The 20,540-nt window shown below is 41.9% G+C and overlaps 1 protein-coding gene across 5 annotated transcripts in view; it reads right to left on the reverse strand.

Annotated features, from left to right (window-relative positions):
* Positions 1–2,238: 2,238 nt before the first annotated feature.
* The window catches only part of SGMS1 (sphingomyelin synthase 1), a 115,476-nt gene continuing 97,174 nt past the window's right edge, over positions 2,239–20,540 (reverse strand). For all 5 annotated transcript variants that reach the window (XM_053309532.1, XM_053309529.1, XM_053309531.1 and 2 more), the window contains 4 exons: positions 15,176–15,293; positions 8,288–8,441; positions 5,434–5,600; positions 2,239–3,848 (listed from right to left, as the gene is read on the reverse strand). In XM_053309532.1, coding sequence (XP_053165507.1) covers positions 3,669–3,848; positions 5,434–5,600; positions 8,288–8,441; positions 15,176–15,293 — 619 coding nt within the window. In that variant the 3' untranslated portion in view covers positions 2,239–3,668. The remainder of the gene's footprint in view (positions 3,849–5,433; positions 5,601–8,287; positions 8,442–15,175; positions 15,294–20,540) is intronic.

Below are 20,540 nucleotides of genomic sequence, written 5' to 3' on the forward strand. Positions count from 1 at the left end.
AGTCCCTTCACAACCCTAGACACCTCCCCTGGACATGAGTTTGTGGAAGCAATGCAGGCAGAAAACAATGGCTTATTTGCTGCCCACACTGCCAGAGCATAAATCTTCAACTGTGCTCTGTGTTGCAACCTGTCAGACTCACACCAAGTCTTCCTCCACTTGTGCTCTCGTTCCATACCTCGCTGCTTCAGCTCCTGTAGTTCTTTTGAATACCATGGGGCTGACTTTGAAGCAGGTTGGAGAGGATGCTTAGGAGCGGTTGTGTTTACTGTTCTAGTGAGTTCATTATTCCATATTTGCACCAGAGCACCGACAGAATCACTAGCAAGGCCAACCCTAAACCCTTCCAAGCAGGGGCGTAGCTAGAGAAGGGGGGCCCATGTTCATCCCTCTCTCTGGCGGCCCCCCAGAGTGAGAGAGACAATGAAGAAGATGGGGAGGGATGGAGCTGGAGGGCCCTCAGGAGCTAGGGGCCCGTGTTCTTTGAACCCTTTCGCTCAATTATAGCTACGCCCCTGCTTCCAAGGCTTCTTGGAATCCTATTGGATCCAATAACCTTCTCAGCCAGACCAATATAATAAGTCCTTCACCCCTGCAGAGGTGGGTTGTGGTTTCAAGTCCTACCTTAACCAGATGGTGATCCGTCCATGACAATGGGGAGTCTCCACCCATGGAACACTGCCCTGATCAAAAGACCAAATCGAGTGTATGAACAGCATCATGCATTGGTCCAGAAACCATTTGGGATAGGCCCATGGTAGTCATGGCCACTATGAACTCCTGAGCTGCTGCTGACAACCTGGTCCTGAAATGAACACTGAAGTTCCCCACCACTAACAACCTTGGCCACTCCAATGCCAATTCTGCAACCAGGTCTATCAGCTGAGTTAGGGACTCCATTGGGCAGTGGGGTGATGAGTCCAAGTCTATCCTTGGCCCCTAGACTTAGGTACACATACTCAATATAGGACAATTCCCTGACAGGGATCCAGGTAAGGTAGATCCTACTCTTATCGACCTCAGCCATCCACCTCCCCGACCACATCTTCTCACCTACTCCACCATAGAGTAATCTGCTGGAGTAAACTAGGACCAAACCAGATCACTAGCCTCTCCCGACCAGGATGGCTTCAATCAAGTCATGGATGATTTCAGACTTATTTTGGACCAAACTGGCAATACAGAGTAATAAATAAGGTGATGTTCTGTGGGGGTTTGGCACTGCTTTCCAAGGTAAAGGAGGCAGTAGGTCTGCTGGAAGGGGGAACAGCAATTACATTTCTGAATTCCCTTCTCCTGTAATAACCTGATGACCTACCAGTGCCATATCTTCGATTCCCCAGCACCACTGGAATAGCTACCCCAGCTTATTATTTATTATTGTTATTTACAATTTCTATACCACCCAAAACCCGCGTCTCTGGGCGGTTTACAATTAAAATTTGTAAACCTTCCCATCTCTGGACAACCCAAGACACCAGGACTAGGTTACTAGGCAACAACAATAATGTAATAAGAAGGAGTCTTCCTTTTAGGAGTCCAAAACAATATGCTGGTCCCACCTCTGAAGGCCGGCCCCTTGCAGGTAGCTTAGCTACCAGCAGCTGTGCCGGAAGCTGCACCCCCAGGTGTTGCCCTCCTTTTAAAAGGGCCAAAGCTTGGGAAAAGAAAAAAACATTGGGTGACTCTCACTTACCTTATGAGGCAGAACTGAACTAGCTGCTGAACATTAGAGCAATTAGGGCAAGCAAAGCAGCCAGTAAGCTGCCAGGGAAGAAAGGAAAGGGCCAGGAAATGCCAGCCTTCAGCGCTCAGCTTCGGCCGCTCACCCAGCCCCAAAGGCGGGAGGAGGAGAGTGGATGGATTAAGTGCATACCTCCCAGCGTCTCCTTCAAGTTGCCGTCCACGGCAACAGTTTGCAACCATTTGCCACCTACAACTGTTTGTTACAAACCATAGTTCCTATTTCATCCAGATATTACAGACAGTGGTTTGGGCAAACAATGATTGAAGTTCCTTGGCCCCTTTCTTTGCAAGTAAAGAAGGGCAGAAGGAGAAGAGAAGGTGCTCAACGTGTTCTAATAATGACAAAACATGATGTGAATCATGCCAGTGTGAAGGATAAATTATAAGTATAACACATCTGAACACTGAAAACTATGCTTTACAATTGAAGCATATACAGCAAATCACAGAATAGAATTAAAAGTCACACAGATTAACACTACGAAGAGACAGTTTGTTTAAAAGCCTTTTTTATTTCCTTCACCATTATTGTTTTACAATACAAATTTCACCTTGTTGAACACACAAAAAAACCCTACAGAAGATAACTCTGCTTCACATAAAATACAGAATGGATATATATATTTATATAGATATAGATATAGATATATATATGCTTCTTCATTCTTAAAAAACTATTTTGCTCTGCACATTGGCAAGTATAGGATAGAATACTTCCCCCAAAACACAGTATTTATGGCAGGATTGACATTTTAGTTACATGCAGTTTCTGCACAATTCAGTTTTAAAGAAATCAATTGTTTTTCAACAATATTTTAAATTCAGGGATGAAGACATTGTTCATAGTTTGATTTTTGATCTGCTGATAATTTGGGAAAAAATCTTATAAAAAAGAATTCATGGCTGTTTTCTTGCTATAGTTAAAATCCATGTATGGAATAGACAATAACATAATTTAAGAAGCACATTTTACTCTAACCTACCTACAATATGTGAAGACTTGATCATCATATTTGGTTTTCCTTCCAAATCAGTCATCTGAACATTGCAAGCAGATTTCCAATTTAATTTAGATATAAATCAAAATTTAGTAATGTGTACAATACATATACTATTGGTTTCATGGAATACTTTCTCTTAAATAAAAACTTGTAAAGACTGCCCACTGACCATACTATCAAGACAAGAAAGGCACTAGAAACAGACAAATCTCTCTGCCAAGAAGCATTTTTTTTATTTAAACTCTTTTCTCTGACATGTAAAAATCTTTTTCGATTTTATTTTTTATGCTTATCATTTTGAAAAATAAAGTTAGGAAATACTTAGAAAATCACTTTACAACAGAATAGTTTTTTGCACTTTTTGACACTGTCACTGCAGATTTACAAAATCAAAGAATACCAAACCTTTCTGCATCTATCATTTGTAACTTCGGTGAAACAGGTAGAAAGATTCCTGTATATTATCCTAGTCAGGTAATTAGAAACCTTCATATAGACATTTGCTAGAAAATGGCTTACAGCCCAATCTTTGGGGCAAGAGATATGAAAATTATGTTTTCCCAAGAAAATAATACGCTTTATTCCCAGACTAAACTGGAAAGACCAGAACTTATGATATAAAAGCCGTTTTTGTTTATGCCGCTGCATCATATACAAAGAAACATGGTGATGAGCAATGCAAATCCAAAATCTATTAACAAGAGATGTATACAGTGCATGATAATTTATGATTTCTTTATTGTTGTCCATCGCAGTTCCTTTGGAGAGAGAAAAAGATCACAGTGCCTACCAGGTAAGAGAATAGGTTAAAGTCAAGGTAAAAGGAAAAGGGAAGGGAGCAGTTCAGCTTTTATGGCATCTTCTCTTGGGGAGTTCTTAGCACTTTAAGACAGTTCTCCTGCCATCTCCTTTTTGTAGCTGTTATGTGTCATTCACCAGTTTGCTGTATTTAGGTTGTCTACTCAGATGCAACACTGGCCAGGGAAACGGCCAATAATAAGAGTGGGGGACAATGCCTCGAACGTTCTTTTCAAAGTACTGGAAGGGCTTGTACCACCACACCCGTGCAAGAAGATTAGTCTGCGAAGCTTCTTTTAGCACCTGAAAAAGAATATTTACAAAGAGAGTATCATGAAAAAACTCACACGATATTTATTCTTCAATACAGCTGAAGCTGAAAACTCTCATCTAGCTGCCCCTTAACAACGTATTTGAGACAGATGGCTTCCTCAATAGTTTGGAATGCCAACAGTAAAAACAAAAGAGAACAGAACAAAGATGGCAAGATGTGTGCCAGTTTTTTTTCAGGAACCTGCAATTATCCTTTACATTTGATGAGGTGGATTATGCTTGAAAGCACATATCTTCAGGAAGATATGCTGAGCACATGTTATGCTTTAGGAAGCAACTCCATGTTATCTTTCAGTACACTTGCCAGTGTGTGGTATTAAATACTGGTTTCAATGTCAAAGAAAGGACAAAAGAACAAAAATTGCTCCAGTTTGCTTTGCAAGTAGGAAAGGCAAATATATTTTCATATTGTTTCAAAGAAAGGTGTGGTCACAGTCCTTTACCAACCAGTAGTGCTTTGCTTTCCTAAATACTAGGAAATTACTCCAGTGAATTAACATTCTACACCAGCAGGCTTCGACAGGGAACACAGGGGTGGCCCAAGAGTTGTCGCTCTTGCTTCCTGGTGTTATCAACCACTCTGGGATTTGAAGTCTGGTCTCTCAGTAACCAGACAGTCTAAATTACTACTTTTCTCATCTCTTCCTACCTCTTTAGGCTCCCTGTCTCAATGGATACTTCTCCCTGTCAGTGAAACTGTTTGTGCTTAAGGACTTGGTTTTTCTGCAAACAATGCAGAGGCACCCTGGTTCTTCCTAGTACTGGGTTGCTGGGCATTTCAGCAAATTGGGTGAGGTATAGAAGATATCTATTGACTATCAGAGTCAGAATGTTTAAGACTGTTAAATTAATGCTGGGTATGAAACCAAGCCAGCTCTGTTGGGCACTCTTGTACTCCACATGTAAACCACAGCAAACAAGCGGGCACCATAGGAAGCTGCCTTATACCAAGTTGGTCCATCTCACTCAGCATTGTCTACACTGACTGGCAGCAGTTCTCCATGGTTTCAGGCAGGGATCTTTCCTAGTCCTACCTAGAAATGCCAAGGATTGAACCTGCGACCTTCTGTATACAAAGCAGATGCTCTACCACTGAGTTATGGCACCACTCCCATTCATTAATGAATTCACTGAGAAATGAGAATTCTGAAGCATTGCTCTCAGTACTGCAGTAAATTCTTCTGGCCACTAGAGGCCTGATGAGATGTTAGGTCTATCTTGGTAGAGTCAGAGTCAGTTGTTGAAGGCTAGCGCCCCTCTGGTTATGTTGTTCAATAGCTCTCTCCTAATATGTTGTGTTTAGTTTCTTAATAAATCTTTGTTTTTTGAACTCAACCTAATGTTTCCAGATAATCTCTTGGGGTGAACTTCTTTACCACCAAAGCATACTCTGCTGCATGAGGACCAATCAGTGTTTCTCCTCACACCTCTCAAGATACACACCATTCACGTTGTGTACTAACGTTTTGAAATAGCAGCCCTGAGATAGATAGACAGACAGACTTTATATTTTCAGTATATAAACTCAATATTCATGGAAGTAAGGGTAACTCACTTGTTGATTGGCCATTGTGTGATACCACCAGAAAAGTCTTGTAGTGATGTAGTAAGCCACTACCACATCCACAGTGTAGTGGTCATGAGCCAAGAGAATACAGAACATGCCAGTTATGCTGAGAGCCCAGCAAATCCAATGATACCACCAGAGTCGCCGAGGTGAATCTGAAAGAAAGGGAGGAGGGGAGACACATGGCCTAATGCATTTAATTTCGATCATTTCTCTAGACAGGAAAAAGAATTACAATCAGAAGTTAAAAATATTCAAATTGGATAACTTGAGTTTCATATGGTTCCATCTTGTCCCTCATACTGCTTAACATCTACATGAAAGTGCTGGAAGAGATAGCTGAAGTATAGTGCCATCAATATGTGGATAACACCAAACTCTCAATGAATGCTCAACCAGTGCTTGGAGGTGGTGACTGGCTGGATGTGTGCTAACTAGTGACACTTAATCCAGACAAGCCAGAGGTGTTCTTGTCAGTGGGAGATCTTATTAATGGACAGAGAACTGAATACTTTGCTCCAAATAGGGCAGCACTCCCTCTCAAAGAGCATGTGCATAGTTTGGCTGTGCTTCTGGACCTGGCTTTGCTCCTGGAGGGTCAGAGTGTGGCTAAGTTTAGGAGCCCTTTTGCACAATTTTGAATGGTATGCTAGGTGCAGCCCTTCCTAGAGAAAAAGAAAATCTAGCCTATCACACAGTCACATATCTCAATTCAATTACTGCAACTTGCTGAATGTTGGGCTTTCCTTGAAGAGTATTTGGAAGTGTACTCAGAAACTGCAGGTAGTGCAGGATGCTTTAGCAATGCTGCAGGCTTCTTATGTAGGACACATTACTCAATTCTGTTTAATATGCATTAGCTCCCGATTTGTTTTAAAGTCCAATTCAAGGTGCTGGATTGAGCCAACTGGATTGGTTTTTATTGTCTTGCTGGTTTCTGTCACTATGTTAAGTTTCAATATTACTGGTTCAATTTTAATGTTTTATGATTTTAGTATATCATGTTTTCAATACTGTACCTGTTTTGGAGACCAAAAAGTGATATAAAGTAGAGATCAAAAAGTGGTATATGGTTCCACATAATGTCATTACCCCTGCAAGTAGGAGTTTACCTAATATTGATCTCACGGGTATCTTTTTTCTATGATATCAAAATCTTCACTCATTGCACTTGCTCCTATACATGCTTTGTAAACTCCTATGATATTTTGTCAGCACTATGACTATTAACATAATATCTTAACTTGATTATGTATATGTTTTTAAGTTCCAGGTTTCTATATGTTTTTATCTATATGTTTTTAAGTTCCAGGTTTCACAATGAAAGTTTAGTCCTCAATAAGGGAGAAACTGGACTACACTTCATGCTGCAGCTTCATGCAAGAACCAAGTCCATCAGTTTATTCTCCACTGGAAAGTGCCCTTAGAAAAAAAGAGAACTTTGCAGTGGAAAAGAGGCAGCAGAGGACAGGGTGGGGAGTGTTCAATCCCTTCTACTGCCACTCACTTCTCCTTCTAAAATTCTCCTTCTGCAAGCTGCCACCCTCCAGTTGGCTCCCACATCTATGCTTGCAAAGTAAACACAGATAATATTATCCAAGTTCAGCGTAGCTTGGGGGAAATGAATGATGGGGGAAACAAGTGGGATTTGGTGGGAGATGTGCGTGGAGAGTGCTGGAAGTTGTAGTCCTTTCTCTATAGAACTCTATGTGGAAAGCATGACACTTTCCAGCACTCCATCATGCTTCGCTTTTCCAGCCTGTATGAGGCTCTGCTTCCTGTAAAGGAGGCCCACCAGAAGTGCACAGTGCCCTGTGGAGACAGGCACACTGGGAGAAGGCACTTCCATGCCGTTCAACAAAGGCATGTTATTCGGCTCTGGATACTCTGAACCACAGCCCGACTAAATGTAAAGCTGGAAAATGGAATTATGCATGTAACGTGTTTCACACACGTTAGAGCTACCCATAGGAAATGTGAAGAGAGCTGAATTTACTAAAAATTACAAATGCATTATTCCTCACACCAGAACATTCAATCCACAAGAGCTCACTTTTAAATTAATAAATTTAAATTTTACATTATTGTTTTCTATGTAAACTGCTTTAAGACATTTTGATAAAAAGTGGTAGATAAATATTACTAGTAGTAGGGACAGTTGTTCTCCCTTTGCTAAATACAGGAGAATCACCACTTTATCTCTTTGCTCAGTTAGCAGGATAGGGCATACAATTTATAGGGTTTATGATGGGTTAAAATATATTGGATTGGATCCAAAGGTTTTCAAAATGATCAAAAAAAGGTTGGTATTATCAGATAAGAGGTTGCATTTTTGTTTTAATTGTTGGATATTTATATCTTAAGATATACTCTCTATAAAAATATAAACCATATAAAGCAGTGCTTTTCAACGTTTTTGGAGTTTCCTGGATCACATGCACAGTTTCCTGGATCAGCAGTTAGTAAGGGGGTTGCCCCCTTCGCCCCCAACCCCACCCCCAGGCACCCCCCAAAAAACAATCTGGGGCAGCTCTCTGGAGCTCATTTCCAGGCAGCCCTCGCTGCTGGATAATTTTCATTTCGAGGAAGTGAAGCGAACGTTATCCAGCAGCAAGGGCTGCCAGGAAATGAGCTCCAGAGAGGTCCCGCTGGCCCTAAATTGTTTTTTGGAGGATGATTTTTATTAGTGATGCCTCACAGACTGGTCCCCAACACTTCATGGACCGGTGGTTGAGAAACACTGATATAAAGCATTTATGGGGAGGAAAGTACTTTACAATGTTCTTATGGTAATTGATTAACATGCATTGTTAAGTCTTACAATGAAGGAAGGCAGACTTACACTCTTTGATAAATAAGTACGTAAGTGTTAACATCACCGTGTGACCACTGTACAGATAGTCACCACACATATCATGCGATCCTGTGATCGAGAGACCTCCTCCAGCAAGCAGCTTCATTATCCTCCTCATATGCGATTCCCAATCACCAAGGAGCTGAGGGAAAGGGGGAGGGGAATCAGCACATGTTATTGCACATTGATGCAGTATGATGTTGTAAAAGGAATACAGACTTGTAGTACCATAAGGAAATCACTTATCATTAGAATACAATATATGAATTTATCATACCACTCAGTGAATAAAGACCGCAATTTTAATTTTTTCCCCACACACAAAATATCTCAAGTAAACTGCCCCACCCCCACAGCAATGCAGAGGGAGGTGGCATGCACCCCACACACCCCAAGAATTGGTGACCTAGGCAACCACCCTGCTTAGCACCATCATTTTATTTTTGTCATCAGCCAGGTGGTGGCAGCAGTAACAATGGTGTTTTCTGAGCAAAACACTTCACATGGATTATCTCGATCCAATTCTTACAAAAACTCTGTGTATTAAGTATGATTACCCTCGTATTGCTGTTGGGGAGTTGAAGCTAGGAGGGAGTGGCTTCCCTAAAGGCCACCAGTAGAACCCATGACAGAAGTTAGATTCAAACTGGCAATGTCCAGACACACAGCTCACAGTCTCTTAGTCACTATGCTATACCAGCTCTCAATAGCCACACTTAGTTTGAATCATTTGAAGGGAAGGGAATAAAAATCAGCAAGGGACATCCACTGTACAGAAGGACATTGGTCTACATGAAATAGCTGAAAGGTTTATTGTCCTTGGATACTTTATAGCTAATGTGAAGGACTTTTAGCTGTCAATAACTGTGTGTCTTAAACACATGCTTAATTTCTACTATTGGAATCAATTGGACAAGTGCTGAACATCTCAAGTGCTTAATGTTGGCATAAAGATTTGTAATAGCATTCGCTCATCATATTTTGTCTTCACAGTGTCATTTTGAAGTTGTGAAATTATTAACAGCAGTGGCCATTGACCCAGCAGGGAAATGCTGGCCAGAGGTGGTGGGGAGTCATGTGTTCCACAGGTATTTGATTCCTTTAGCCCCAGAGTATACTTGCCTGTGCTTTGGAAATTTCTTTAGATATTCCAAAGAATGGTGCATTCAATAGACAGTAACATAAACTGTCTGCACATGATTGCATATGCACAGCATTGTTGTAAAACAGGTTAGAGTTTCAAAATATAGTGTAGAGTTTCTGGAAAGAGTTGGTAAGGGTGGTGGAACGCACTACAAGTTGCCAGTTACCACCTGAGATTATCAGAGAGCTGACAAAACCACAAGCTTTGGCATGGTTAACTCCCCAAGTACAGGTAGACCTTGCTATACATGGTACCTCTATTCGCAGTTCTGTGTATCAGCTGGTGTATAATTGACACCCAACCTCATTATCTGCAGGTTCAAAAGGGTTAAAACCCATGTATCTGCAGTTCCTAGATGGTCGGAAATTACTTTGGAGGCCATTTGTCAAGAGTACCCATTTTGTGGAGCTTTTTTTTTTTTTTTTAAGCATTTCTCCCCCATAAATTTTCATGGAAAAATTGGGGATTTGGTTGGGGTTATTCCTGGACAACTAGTCACCCATGCAGCAATGTTCCCTCTGATTTCTTTCAGCAGTGAGTGGAATGAAGTTTGTTCTGGGTGGCAGTATCAAGGCAGTGTGTGCATATGTGAATTATTATGTGGCACTATAGTTACAGTGCACACCCACACCCCACAAATATGGAAGGAAAAAAGTATATTTTACAATTATATTCTATTTATAAAATTGGATTTTTACTTTCTTTCACTTCACATATAAGTATAATAAAAACATTTAATGCTTACACACATTCTCACACTCTTCTCTCTCCCTACCCTTTCCCAACAAGAAACAGATTCTGGGCTAATTTTTTCTACTAGAGGCTTAAAGTATGAAATGCATCAAACATCTTGTCCTCTGAGACAATGTAATCTAAGTTCAAAGAATTAACAGCCCTACAAAAACAATGTCTTACTCTGTTGGGCAATTTCACTGCTTGTTTCAGTTGAGGAAACTAAACTAGTTTTTATCTCTTCTATAACCTTTTTTAAAGGAAGCTTCAAAAGCCTCGGAAAATCAACACTTTATATATTCTGTAGCACACATATACTTTATACAGATGTGCAAAGATAAACCTTTTTGATATTTAATATTTAAGGAGGGGGTTGTTTTGTTTGAGGCTCTGGGTTCTTAAGTGCAAACCAAAAATTATACAAGTAATTCATGTTAATGAAGGTCAATGTAATTAATTTCGATTTAGAAATGAACTTCAAACAGACCTAAATCTGATCAAGAATACAACTGCTTTTCCTTTCAACAATTTAAATATACCACTATAGGCAACCAGTTACTCATTGTACGTTATTGTTCATAAGCTTTTCTAAAGGATGTATTAACATGCAAACACCAAGCCATGATACAGATTGGACCTTTAATATTTTTCTCTTAAAAGCAAACTGTTTTGTCTTACCATACGCCAGAGTAATGTGTGAAAACCACTTAGGAATATAGCAAGGGGTTCCAATTGACCATGGAATCTGCCCTTTCTCCCACCACTGCCATGTTAGCCTAAATGGAAATGGCACCCTTCTCCCTGATGCTGCCACGTTAGCTTATTGGAAAGGGTGACGGGTGCCTTTCTCCCCACTGTGTTCGTATATTGGAAATGGCAACAGGCATGTATGCACCCTGACGTCATTATTAAGATGCATACACGCCTGTTGTCATTTTCAATAGGGGTCTTTCAGCAGCCAGAGTGGGAGATTTGGTTCGCCACAGCAAGAGCGAACAGGGCAGCAGCAGGGAAAAGGCTTATTCCTGACGCCTGCCCCACTGAGTTGTGAGCGCTTTCCCCTGATGTGCGTGAGGAGTGACTGGGAAGAATACTCATTGGCCGTGGCAAGAAACTGCACATGCTCAGAGGCCCTCTCCACACCTATGTGTCAGCCCTGCTAGAAACTAAGATGGGAACCTTGGTCTAAATGAAGCCCCAGTGGCAGGAAGCCCCTTATCCCACTTGCAGCCTTTCGGCCCCGCTGCTGCCATCTGGCTCACATTGTCCACCTTCTCCTCCCCTCACCACTGTTTCAGATTTCATGGCTGTGCACAGAGATGAGAGAGAGGCGTCCGCAAAAGAGGAGCCGCTGCCTGCCTCCTTCGGCCCTCTGTCTTCGGGATGGGATGTCCCAGGGGTGGGAGATCTGCTGGGAATGGGGTGGGAATGGTGGAGATGCCACCTTCTCTTCTGCCTCCGACTGCCAGGAGAGTGAGCGGAATGGAGATGTTGGGGAGCTGCCTTCCCTTCTGCCTCCGGCTGCCAGGGGAGGGAGCTGGAGGAAGTGGAGCAGTGAAGCGCAGAGCAGGACGAGACTGAGCAGCTGCTCAAAGTAGCTTTGCGGAGAGATGCAGTTTAGTGTGTGGCTGCACAGCCATGCACTTTAGAGGGAACAGAGCTGCGGAGCACGGTAAGGCCCTTTATTTGCCCTTTTCTGTGGGGTGGTTTTTTTTTTTGTTTGTTTGTTTGTTGGGGGGCATTCTTGGGCCAATTTTCCAGCTTCCAGGAATCTCACCCCTCAGTCCCATTGACCTTAATGCCCTGTTATCCATGGTTCTGTTATCTGTGGTTTGCCCATGGATAATGGGGTTCACCTGTACATAAATTAAGACTCAACTTACTAAACATTATAAGTTTGGCCTAGGAATCATGACACTGGAATTCACAATGCATCCGGGATTCATTTTGGCTTCTAAGATTATGACTGACATTGCTGTCACATTTAAACAAAAAATAATTTCCTCTATAACCACACAAGCTAGATAATCAACAGGAACTCTCAGGCTATGTGTAAGCTATTCACCTGTGGAATCATAGTCTGTGAAAGTATTCAGCAACAGATACAAGGCTGTCTAACAGTATAAAATTATAAACATTATCCATAACATATTGTTTACAAGTACTTGTGCTTTACAGTTTAACTGATTTTAAGGTTTTAAATGTGATTTTTATGTAGTTTTATTGCATTTTAACTTTTGTGAATTGCCTTGGGGTACCTTATGAAACGCGGTATAAAAATTGAATAATTTTTTAAAAAAAATACTGTCATTTAATTAATTTATTTATTTTTACATTTATATCCCACTCTTCCTCCAAGGATCCCAGAGTGGTGTACTACATACTTAAGTTTCTCTTTCACAACAACCCTGTGAAGTAGGTTAGGCTGAGAGAGAAGTGACTGGCCCAGAGTCACCCAGCAAATATCATGGCTGAATGGGGATTTGAACTTGGGTCTCCCCGTCCTAGTCCAGCACTCTAACCACTACACCATGCTGGCTGTTTGGATGGGGGGGGATGTTCTGATGATGCTGTTCATTATCATTCTGTTGATGATAATGTTCATTGCTGTGGGGAAAAACTGTTCTAGTGGAAATCTCTTTAAAAGAGTAATCTCTCTCTCTCCCTATCCCTCTCTCCCCACCCCCTCCTGCCTTCTCTCTGGCTATACAGTCATAACAGAATGGTTATGGTTTAGAAGCACTGCCTGCACGCTGTGGGACTAGTGGGAAGACAATGTACAAACACTCCTTGTATTGTTCTTGTCTTCTTTGTAGCTGAAACTCCAGGAGGAAGAAAATCTGGCTCACAAATACGCACAGAGATCAGTAGCTCACATAAATGTCAACTTGCCAAAATACTCTGAAAGCGTAGAAAAATGAAACCAGCGTCACCAGATTTGTCTCTGGCCCTGAATGCAAGTTCAAGTTCCAGGAACAATCACCCACGAAGAGCCCCGAATAATTTCGGATCCGAAACAAATCACCCCTGTTTCGGATCCGAAATATTCGGATGTTTCGGACCTCCATTTTGTGGCCAATAGATCCCCCTCCATTTTGAGCAATGACGTCTATTTGAATTTCCCGCCTTTTTGCCTCCCATTGACTTAAATGCAAAAAGGTCTGATGTGACATCTGTTCAAATTTTGGGTCCCAGGGGCAAAATAGTGGGGTGGGGTGGTAGTGCCTAATGGATGGAGGTCACCACCCCAATTGCAGAGGGATTGGGCAAAGGGCTGATTTTTGGTGGATTTCTGAAGTTTTAGTGTCTTTAGTGTCTCATTGAAAATCTCATTTGCTATCATAGAATCCACACTCAGAACACCTCAGAAACAAGAGAACCAAGTACCCCATGGGTTAGAAACCCATGGGGGTGGTTGGCACCCTATGTGCACTACACCACCACTCGCTCTGGGCCACCCCAGCACCCCCCAAGTGCACTTATGGGGCTGCTGAAAGCTCCATTCTATTATAACTTTAAGGAAAAACCTTAAAGACGCGTAAACTTCAACAATTAACCAAAAATCAGCCCTCTGCCCAAATCCTTTGAAAAAATTCAGGTAGCTTCCTTGCCGCTACCCAGCACTATCACCAACCCCACACTGCTCTAGGCCACCCATTTCCCCCTGACGTGAAGCGATACACCCTCCATTCTACCTAATGGGGGAAAACCTTAAAAACGTGTAAACTTCAGAAATTCACCAAAAATCAGCCCTCTGCCCAATCACTCTGCAATTGGGGTGGTAGCCTCCACCCATTAGGCACTACCACCCCACCCCACTCTTTTGGCCTAGATCCCACGTTATGTGCCCTATTTGCCCCAAAGACAATAAAATTTCAAAAATTCACCAAAAATCAGCCCTTTGCCCAATCCCCCTGAAATTGGGGTGTTAGCCTCCACCCATTGGGCACTACCACCCCACCCCACTATTTTGCCCCTGGGACCCATTTTTTAATCCGAATCGATTAGGATTCAGATTAATTCGGATCTGAATCGAATCAGGGGTGATTCGGATGGGCCATATTCAGATACAAAACAGAACAGGGGTGTTTCGGTTCGGATCCAAATTGCACACCCCTACAATTTATATCATTCAAGTAGTAATTAAACTTTTCAAAGTAAGACCTCCAGTTGAGCCCTACAGGCACCAACATGGTATGAAGGAGATCAATCCAGCTAGACAAGAAGCTCCTCACTAGCCATCCTCCATCTCTTACTGCAATTGCATGGATGGAAAGAAAACAACACTACCTTAGGGCAGGCAGTATCCTAAATGGTTCGCCATTCCAAATGTATCCAACTGCTTGCAAGCACTGTCTGCCGGATTTAACCAATATTTCAGTGGCTACTTTGGCATCTATCAGAAGCTTCTATGACTTCTTGGATATCCCCCCTTGGCTGCTGACAAGTAGTCCACAGACATCCCCTCCTCCTGTCAAAGATACTGTCAAGGGAAGTGATTTTATCTGTCATCTTGGAGGTTGTTAGAAAAGAGTCTGTACCAGAGCATCCCACAACAACTTGTCAGCTTGCTTGTAAAACAACCTAGATTAGAACGCTAATCTAATCTATTAGATTAAAAAGCTCTATTATAGTTGAAACGATTGGTGATCTGCTTTGACAGTGTCAGTCATCTATTAGGAGGACTGAGAGGGTGTGGGACTGAATCCAGTATGATAAATCTCAGGATAGCTCTCAAAATGAAAGTCCAAAAGAACACCCTTCCTTAAAGTCAGCAAAACATGATAATATACTGGAGACAAACTAAATTATGACAGAAGTTGTTCATTAACAAACACTAAGGTTGTGTAACTAGCAAAACTGATTAGCTACAAAATAATTCCTGCCAATTCTCCTTGGCAAGCAGTTCATAAGTAACACTAAGTAAATTGTTCCAAATGCATGAGAATTGTTAGGAAAAAGAAAAAGAAAAATGTAACGATAGCAAAGAAAAAAAATACCTTTGGAGAACAGTTGAAATGCATGCCAGGTACTGGAAGTGTAGTTACATACATTGTAATACACCGATACAGGTACAGTGTGCCAACTATACAAAAAAATCTTCTACTAATAATAGACCTAGAGAAACAGAAAGGGGAAAAAGTGTTTACTTGAAGAACTTCAAAGTTTGGTATATAATGAATATGTTGCTCTAGAAGCTATCCATATACAAGAGTAGGTGAACTTTAGCTAGTCTAGAAGCTATCCATATACATGGTTGATACTATCCATATCCTTTAGAACAATGATAAAAACATGTATTTAAAATGAATAAAAGCTATATTCCCACTGAAAGCTATTATTCCCAATTAATGACAGCACAACAGATACATGAGCAAATGAGAGGACAACATCAGCAGCAATCCTAGAACAGAATGCTAAGACGCTTGATAACATCTGCATACAGGGAGCAGCAATGAGTTACACAGAGCCCAGAAGGTCCACCCCCAGTCACTGAAAATATTCAAATACAACACATTGACTATGAATATTTACATATCATTTTTCAACAAAAGTTCTCAAAGTCAATACATAGAAAAATAAATAATAAATAAAGTTGCTTCCCTGTCCCCAATGAGCTCACCATCTAGAAAAGAAACGCCCTGTAATTGTGTGTTCTGATGCTGTGCTGGGGCTAGATAGGGATAGTTGCTCTTCCCCGACTAAACAGAACTGCCAGTATAAAAGGTCCCTCCCTATTTGCTCAGTTCCCAACATTCCCTCTAGGGAGGTATACGAACATGTTCAGATGCACTTTTATGGGCCTACGAACAGGTTCAAAAGACCAGTGGTTCGACTGGTTCGAAGGCAGGGGGATACCTTTAAGGACTGGGGAGGATGCACTTACACACACACACACACACACACACACACACACACACACACGTTTCGCCTGCCAGCACTACAGTGTAAAAGGGTCTGGAAGGGCGGCAGCATACCTTGCTGCCACCTCGTCGCCTCCTCGGACTGTGCACCCTCCCCAGTCCTCCCCAGGTATCCCCCCCTCCACCCTTGAGCCACCCCCCACCAGTTCCGTGCACATCCCTAAATCCCTCCTCGCATGACCAAACACAGAATCCAGGGGAAACCTATGCAGAAGGAAGCAGGCTAGATTATCCATAGTCCCTTGAATTCTACTGAACAGAAGTAAATGGAAATTATTTACATCAGGAAAAAAAATATATATATCATATTGATAGGCAATGCACTTATTTTGCATAAGCAGATTGATTCAACAGTAGCTGGCCAGTAAAGCGGTACAGCTTCATTTCAGAACTCTTAATATGTATGCTGTGCTTGTTTGAAAGTTCAGACAAAACTTTGTGAAACATTAAGACAATATCCAATGTTTCCTCCCAGCTTTTAGATTTTCCATTAATAAATATTTAATGTTTATATTAGAAAAAATATTATAGAAGGTAACTTCATAAAACCTTCTTTATAGGTTTAGAGAACAGAATCCCAACTTAACCACATATGTATTAGTAGCAACATGTTATAAATTAATCTCTAATGTAATCAGAACAGGAAACCTGCAGAGAACACTAAAGTATTTTAATTTCTGAGGAAAACTAATAAGCTGTGATAATAAATATACCCACATAATTAACAATATAATGTAGATTGTAATGGACAGTATCCAAAGAGCTCATGGAGTAGGAGTCTTATTTTATTTTAAATGCAGGCACACCCCCACAATGCCATATCCATACATTGCTTTTGAAAGTAACTTTATTTTTAAGAGTGGCTTGTCATGAGACATGGGGATGTGCGCGCTGCTTCCCAAGAAGCACAATCTCAAACCTCCCATAGAAGACACACAAAACTGGTCACCGTTCTTTGGATCCAGGCCAATACAATGCAACATTATTCACAGAACATTGTCATATTTTCAAAACCAAACTCTAAACATGCTTTCCCTGTTTGAGGTTACACTAGGCTGAACATATTGGCATCTTCAGCCATATCTTGCCAATGTTCAGAACACAGTGTTTGAGCCTTCCAAATACTAGAGCAAAGGAAGCAGTAATGAATCCAATCAGGAGCGCATCAACCATAGAGCAACTGTGTGCTTGTCACACAGGTCACCAGGTGGGGCCAAGAAGGGGGCTGCACTCACTTGTGAGCCCCTCCCCCCACACCCACTCAGTATGGGCTTCTGCAGTTGGCGTATTCCCTTTGCTGGCCAGGACAATGTATAATGATATCACGGCCTGGAGTCTTATTATTAGGATAGGCCCATGCTGGAGCAACATAAATATACTGCATAACAGCTGGTAAAGGGATGCAAGTCAGTTGTGACATGTGGTAAGTGGCAGCTGCAGGCCTGCAGGGCCCTCCATTCAGCATTGCAGGCCTTGCTCATGGGCCCACCATTGACAGAGATTTGATTGGCAAGGACTAGAGACAGGACCTTTTCAGTTGTGGCCCTTTGACTTTGGAATAGCCTCCGAGAAGAGCTCCTCCATGCTTCCTCCCTCAGGATCTTGAAGAAATTGTTGGAGGCCACCTTTTTGGAGAGGCACTGTAACACTTTTTAGTTGTAATTATATTGGGGGGTGGGATTTTAACTTGTAATTTTCAATTTTGGTTTTAACCGAGATTTGTTTTTAGTTTCTATTTTATCAATTTTATATTGGTTTTTATAGTGACTTGATTTTACTGACTTCGTTAGCTGCCCTGAGCAGAAGTGTACTGGAGGGCCAGGAAATAAGTATTTTAAACAAACCAATAGTTACGTGAAACATACTCACGGACACTATGTTGGTTTCATCTGTACTCCTGCAATTCCACTAATTCCCCATCTCTCTGAGGCTTGATGATATTGGTATCCTCATTCAGTGTGCAGGCTCTGAAGAAGCTTCTCTGCTACTGATTTATAGCTGAATAAGTGTGTTATGGCTGCCATATAGAAACTGCTTTACATTTCCTGCCCACTGGAATGAGTAATTTTCTCCATGACTGGGGGTGGAGTCATCATTCAGTGGTGGAGCTTTGCATGCAGAAGGTCCCAGGTTCAATCCCTGGCATCTCCAGGTAGGACTGAGAGAGATAATACTGAGCAAGATAGACCAATGGTCTGCCTTGGTATAAGGCAGCTGCTTATGTTCCTATGACTCTGCAAACAAAAGTCTGTAGTATTAAGGAACAAAACCAGATTCCCACAGGGAGCCGCTGCAAATAAAATAGTGATTCAGGTGGATAGTAATACAGTATTCTGCATTAATTACACAGGCACTGAAGTGTTTGTGTATTATCGGTGGAGAAGTAAAACAGCGTTCTACTATGTTATTTGAACTGACAGCCTGCACCCCCACCAACTTTCTGTAGCTTCTCAAAGCTTTCCCTTTACACTATTTGTGCTAGAAGGGGCATTTTGACACTCAGAATTGCCTGCTGAAGAAGTGTTTCTGATTTTTCTTGCATCCATGGGAAGAATGGCAAAGTTATGAGGAGCAGAACTTGAAAAACACACTTGTAAAATCAAGAACACAGTTGGGTCTTCCTCCTCCATGCAGAAAATAATGGAATTTTCTGTAATCAAATAGGGTAGCACAGACTGACTCAATTTCTTTGGAAAAGGTCTCTTTAGATAGTCCCGTCTTCTGTACGAGGGCCTTTCATGGGTTTGTCAAAGAAAATATTTTGAATTTCAACAAATTAAGAAAAAAAAAATTGGTCCTGTAATGTCAAGTTCTGACATGCTCAATGAAATCAGAATCTTAGTGAGGAAAATAGGGCAAGGGCAAGGCAGTGAGTGGGCGGAGAAGGGAGGAGGAAGTAAACAGTTTCTGCCTTTGAGAGGAGAGCTGGTCTTGTGGTAGCAAGCATGGCATGTCCCTGTAGCTAAGCAGGGTCTGCCCTGGTTGCATTTGAAGGGGAGACTAGAAGTGTGAGCACTGTAAGATATTCCCGTTAGGGGATGGAGCTGCTCTGGGAATTGTAGAAGGTTCCAAGTTCCTTCCCTGGCACCTCCAAGATAGAGCTGAAGGACTCCTGCCTGCAACTTTGGAGAAGCCACTGCCAGTCTGGGTAGACAATACTGAGCCAGATGGACCAATGGTACGACTCAGTATATTGCAGCATTCTTTGTTGCCCAAGAAACAGTTGTGAAACAGTTGTGAAAGGGCTGGCTGGTGAAATCTCCCCCCCGCCCCGCCCCAAAAAGGAAAAATGTCTTGAAAGGGGAACCATTACATGGTTTGATTCATGCCTCTGAGAACAGACCTACTCTTTCCCTCCTCTTGCTGCTGGCCCCGCACTTGCCCCTGCCACTGGTGGCACCACTTGCCCGCTGGCTCACAGGCCAGGAAGAAGAAGAATGGCTTCTTTCCTTGCCAGAGCCAGCAAAGTGGTTATCATCTGCTTATCATCAGCATACGAGCCTTGGCGGCGGCAACAAGAGCAGCAGCAGGGTGAGTGGGCAGGTAAGAGAGCAAAGAAGTGGCAGGAGGAGGAGCAGCAGCAATAATGGGGCATTTGCTTTACTACATAAATAAAGTGCAAAATATTTCCACAGCAGAAAAAAATTAGACAAGGGGCCAATGTTCATTTATTCAACAGAGGCCCCCTCTGACCTAGTTACACCACTGTGGCACCCGCCATTTTAAAAAGCAAGAATATTCAATTAAAGAAAAAAAACCTTTGGTTTACAGGATAATTATGGGTGTGGCAGTTCCAACTGAGCTCCAAAAATGAGGAAATGTGATGACCTATGATGTTCATGCTATGAGATCTGATATCCAGTTTGAGATATTGTACTGGCTTACAAAATCATAACCATGGAAACACAATTTGGCTAGATCCTCCATGCTCCAAATGCACTACCTGTGTAGGCTGGTGGCAAAAGTAAAAGCTGGGGATCGGTGTTACAGCAATGTTTAAGAAGAACTTGGTAACATGTGCCTCTGAGCATATGGTAAGTGCTGTTACGCAGAGCTCTGGGCATGGGGGAAGCAAGTAATGCTTCAACTGTACAAATTACCATGCTGCTGTAAGAGTGAGTATAGCCCTCTGTTGAATGGGGAGTGAATTGATTTTTTTTTTTAATTCCTTGAGGGTTGCTGTAGGAGACAGGGTTGCTGTTTCAGGCCTTCAAGACTGAGTCCTGAAAGTGTAGACAAGCCCAGAATCTGCTTCATTATCTGTCTTGTGAAATACAATGTTTATATGTTAGTGTGTGCAAGGGGATGGTATAATGTGTACAAATTATTTATAAATATTATTGTTAGCAGTATATGATTTCTTTTCATTGCCTCTGAATTCATTTCTATGTTGGTCTCTGGAGTGTGGACTCCTGCTAATTGTGCTAATCGTAATTGTTGC

Source organism: Hemicordylus capensis, chromosome 3, assembly GCF_027244095.1.
Source record: "Hemicordylus capensis ecotype Gifberg chromosome 3, rHemCap1.1.pri, whole genome shotgun sequence".
Lineage (NCBI taxonomy): Eukaryota > Metazoa > Chordata > Lepidosauria > Squamata > Cordylidae > Hemicordylus > Hemicordylus capensis.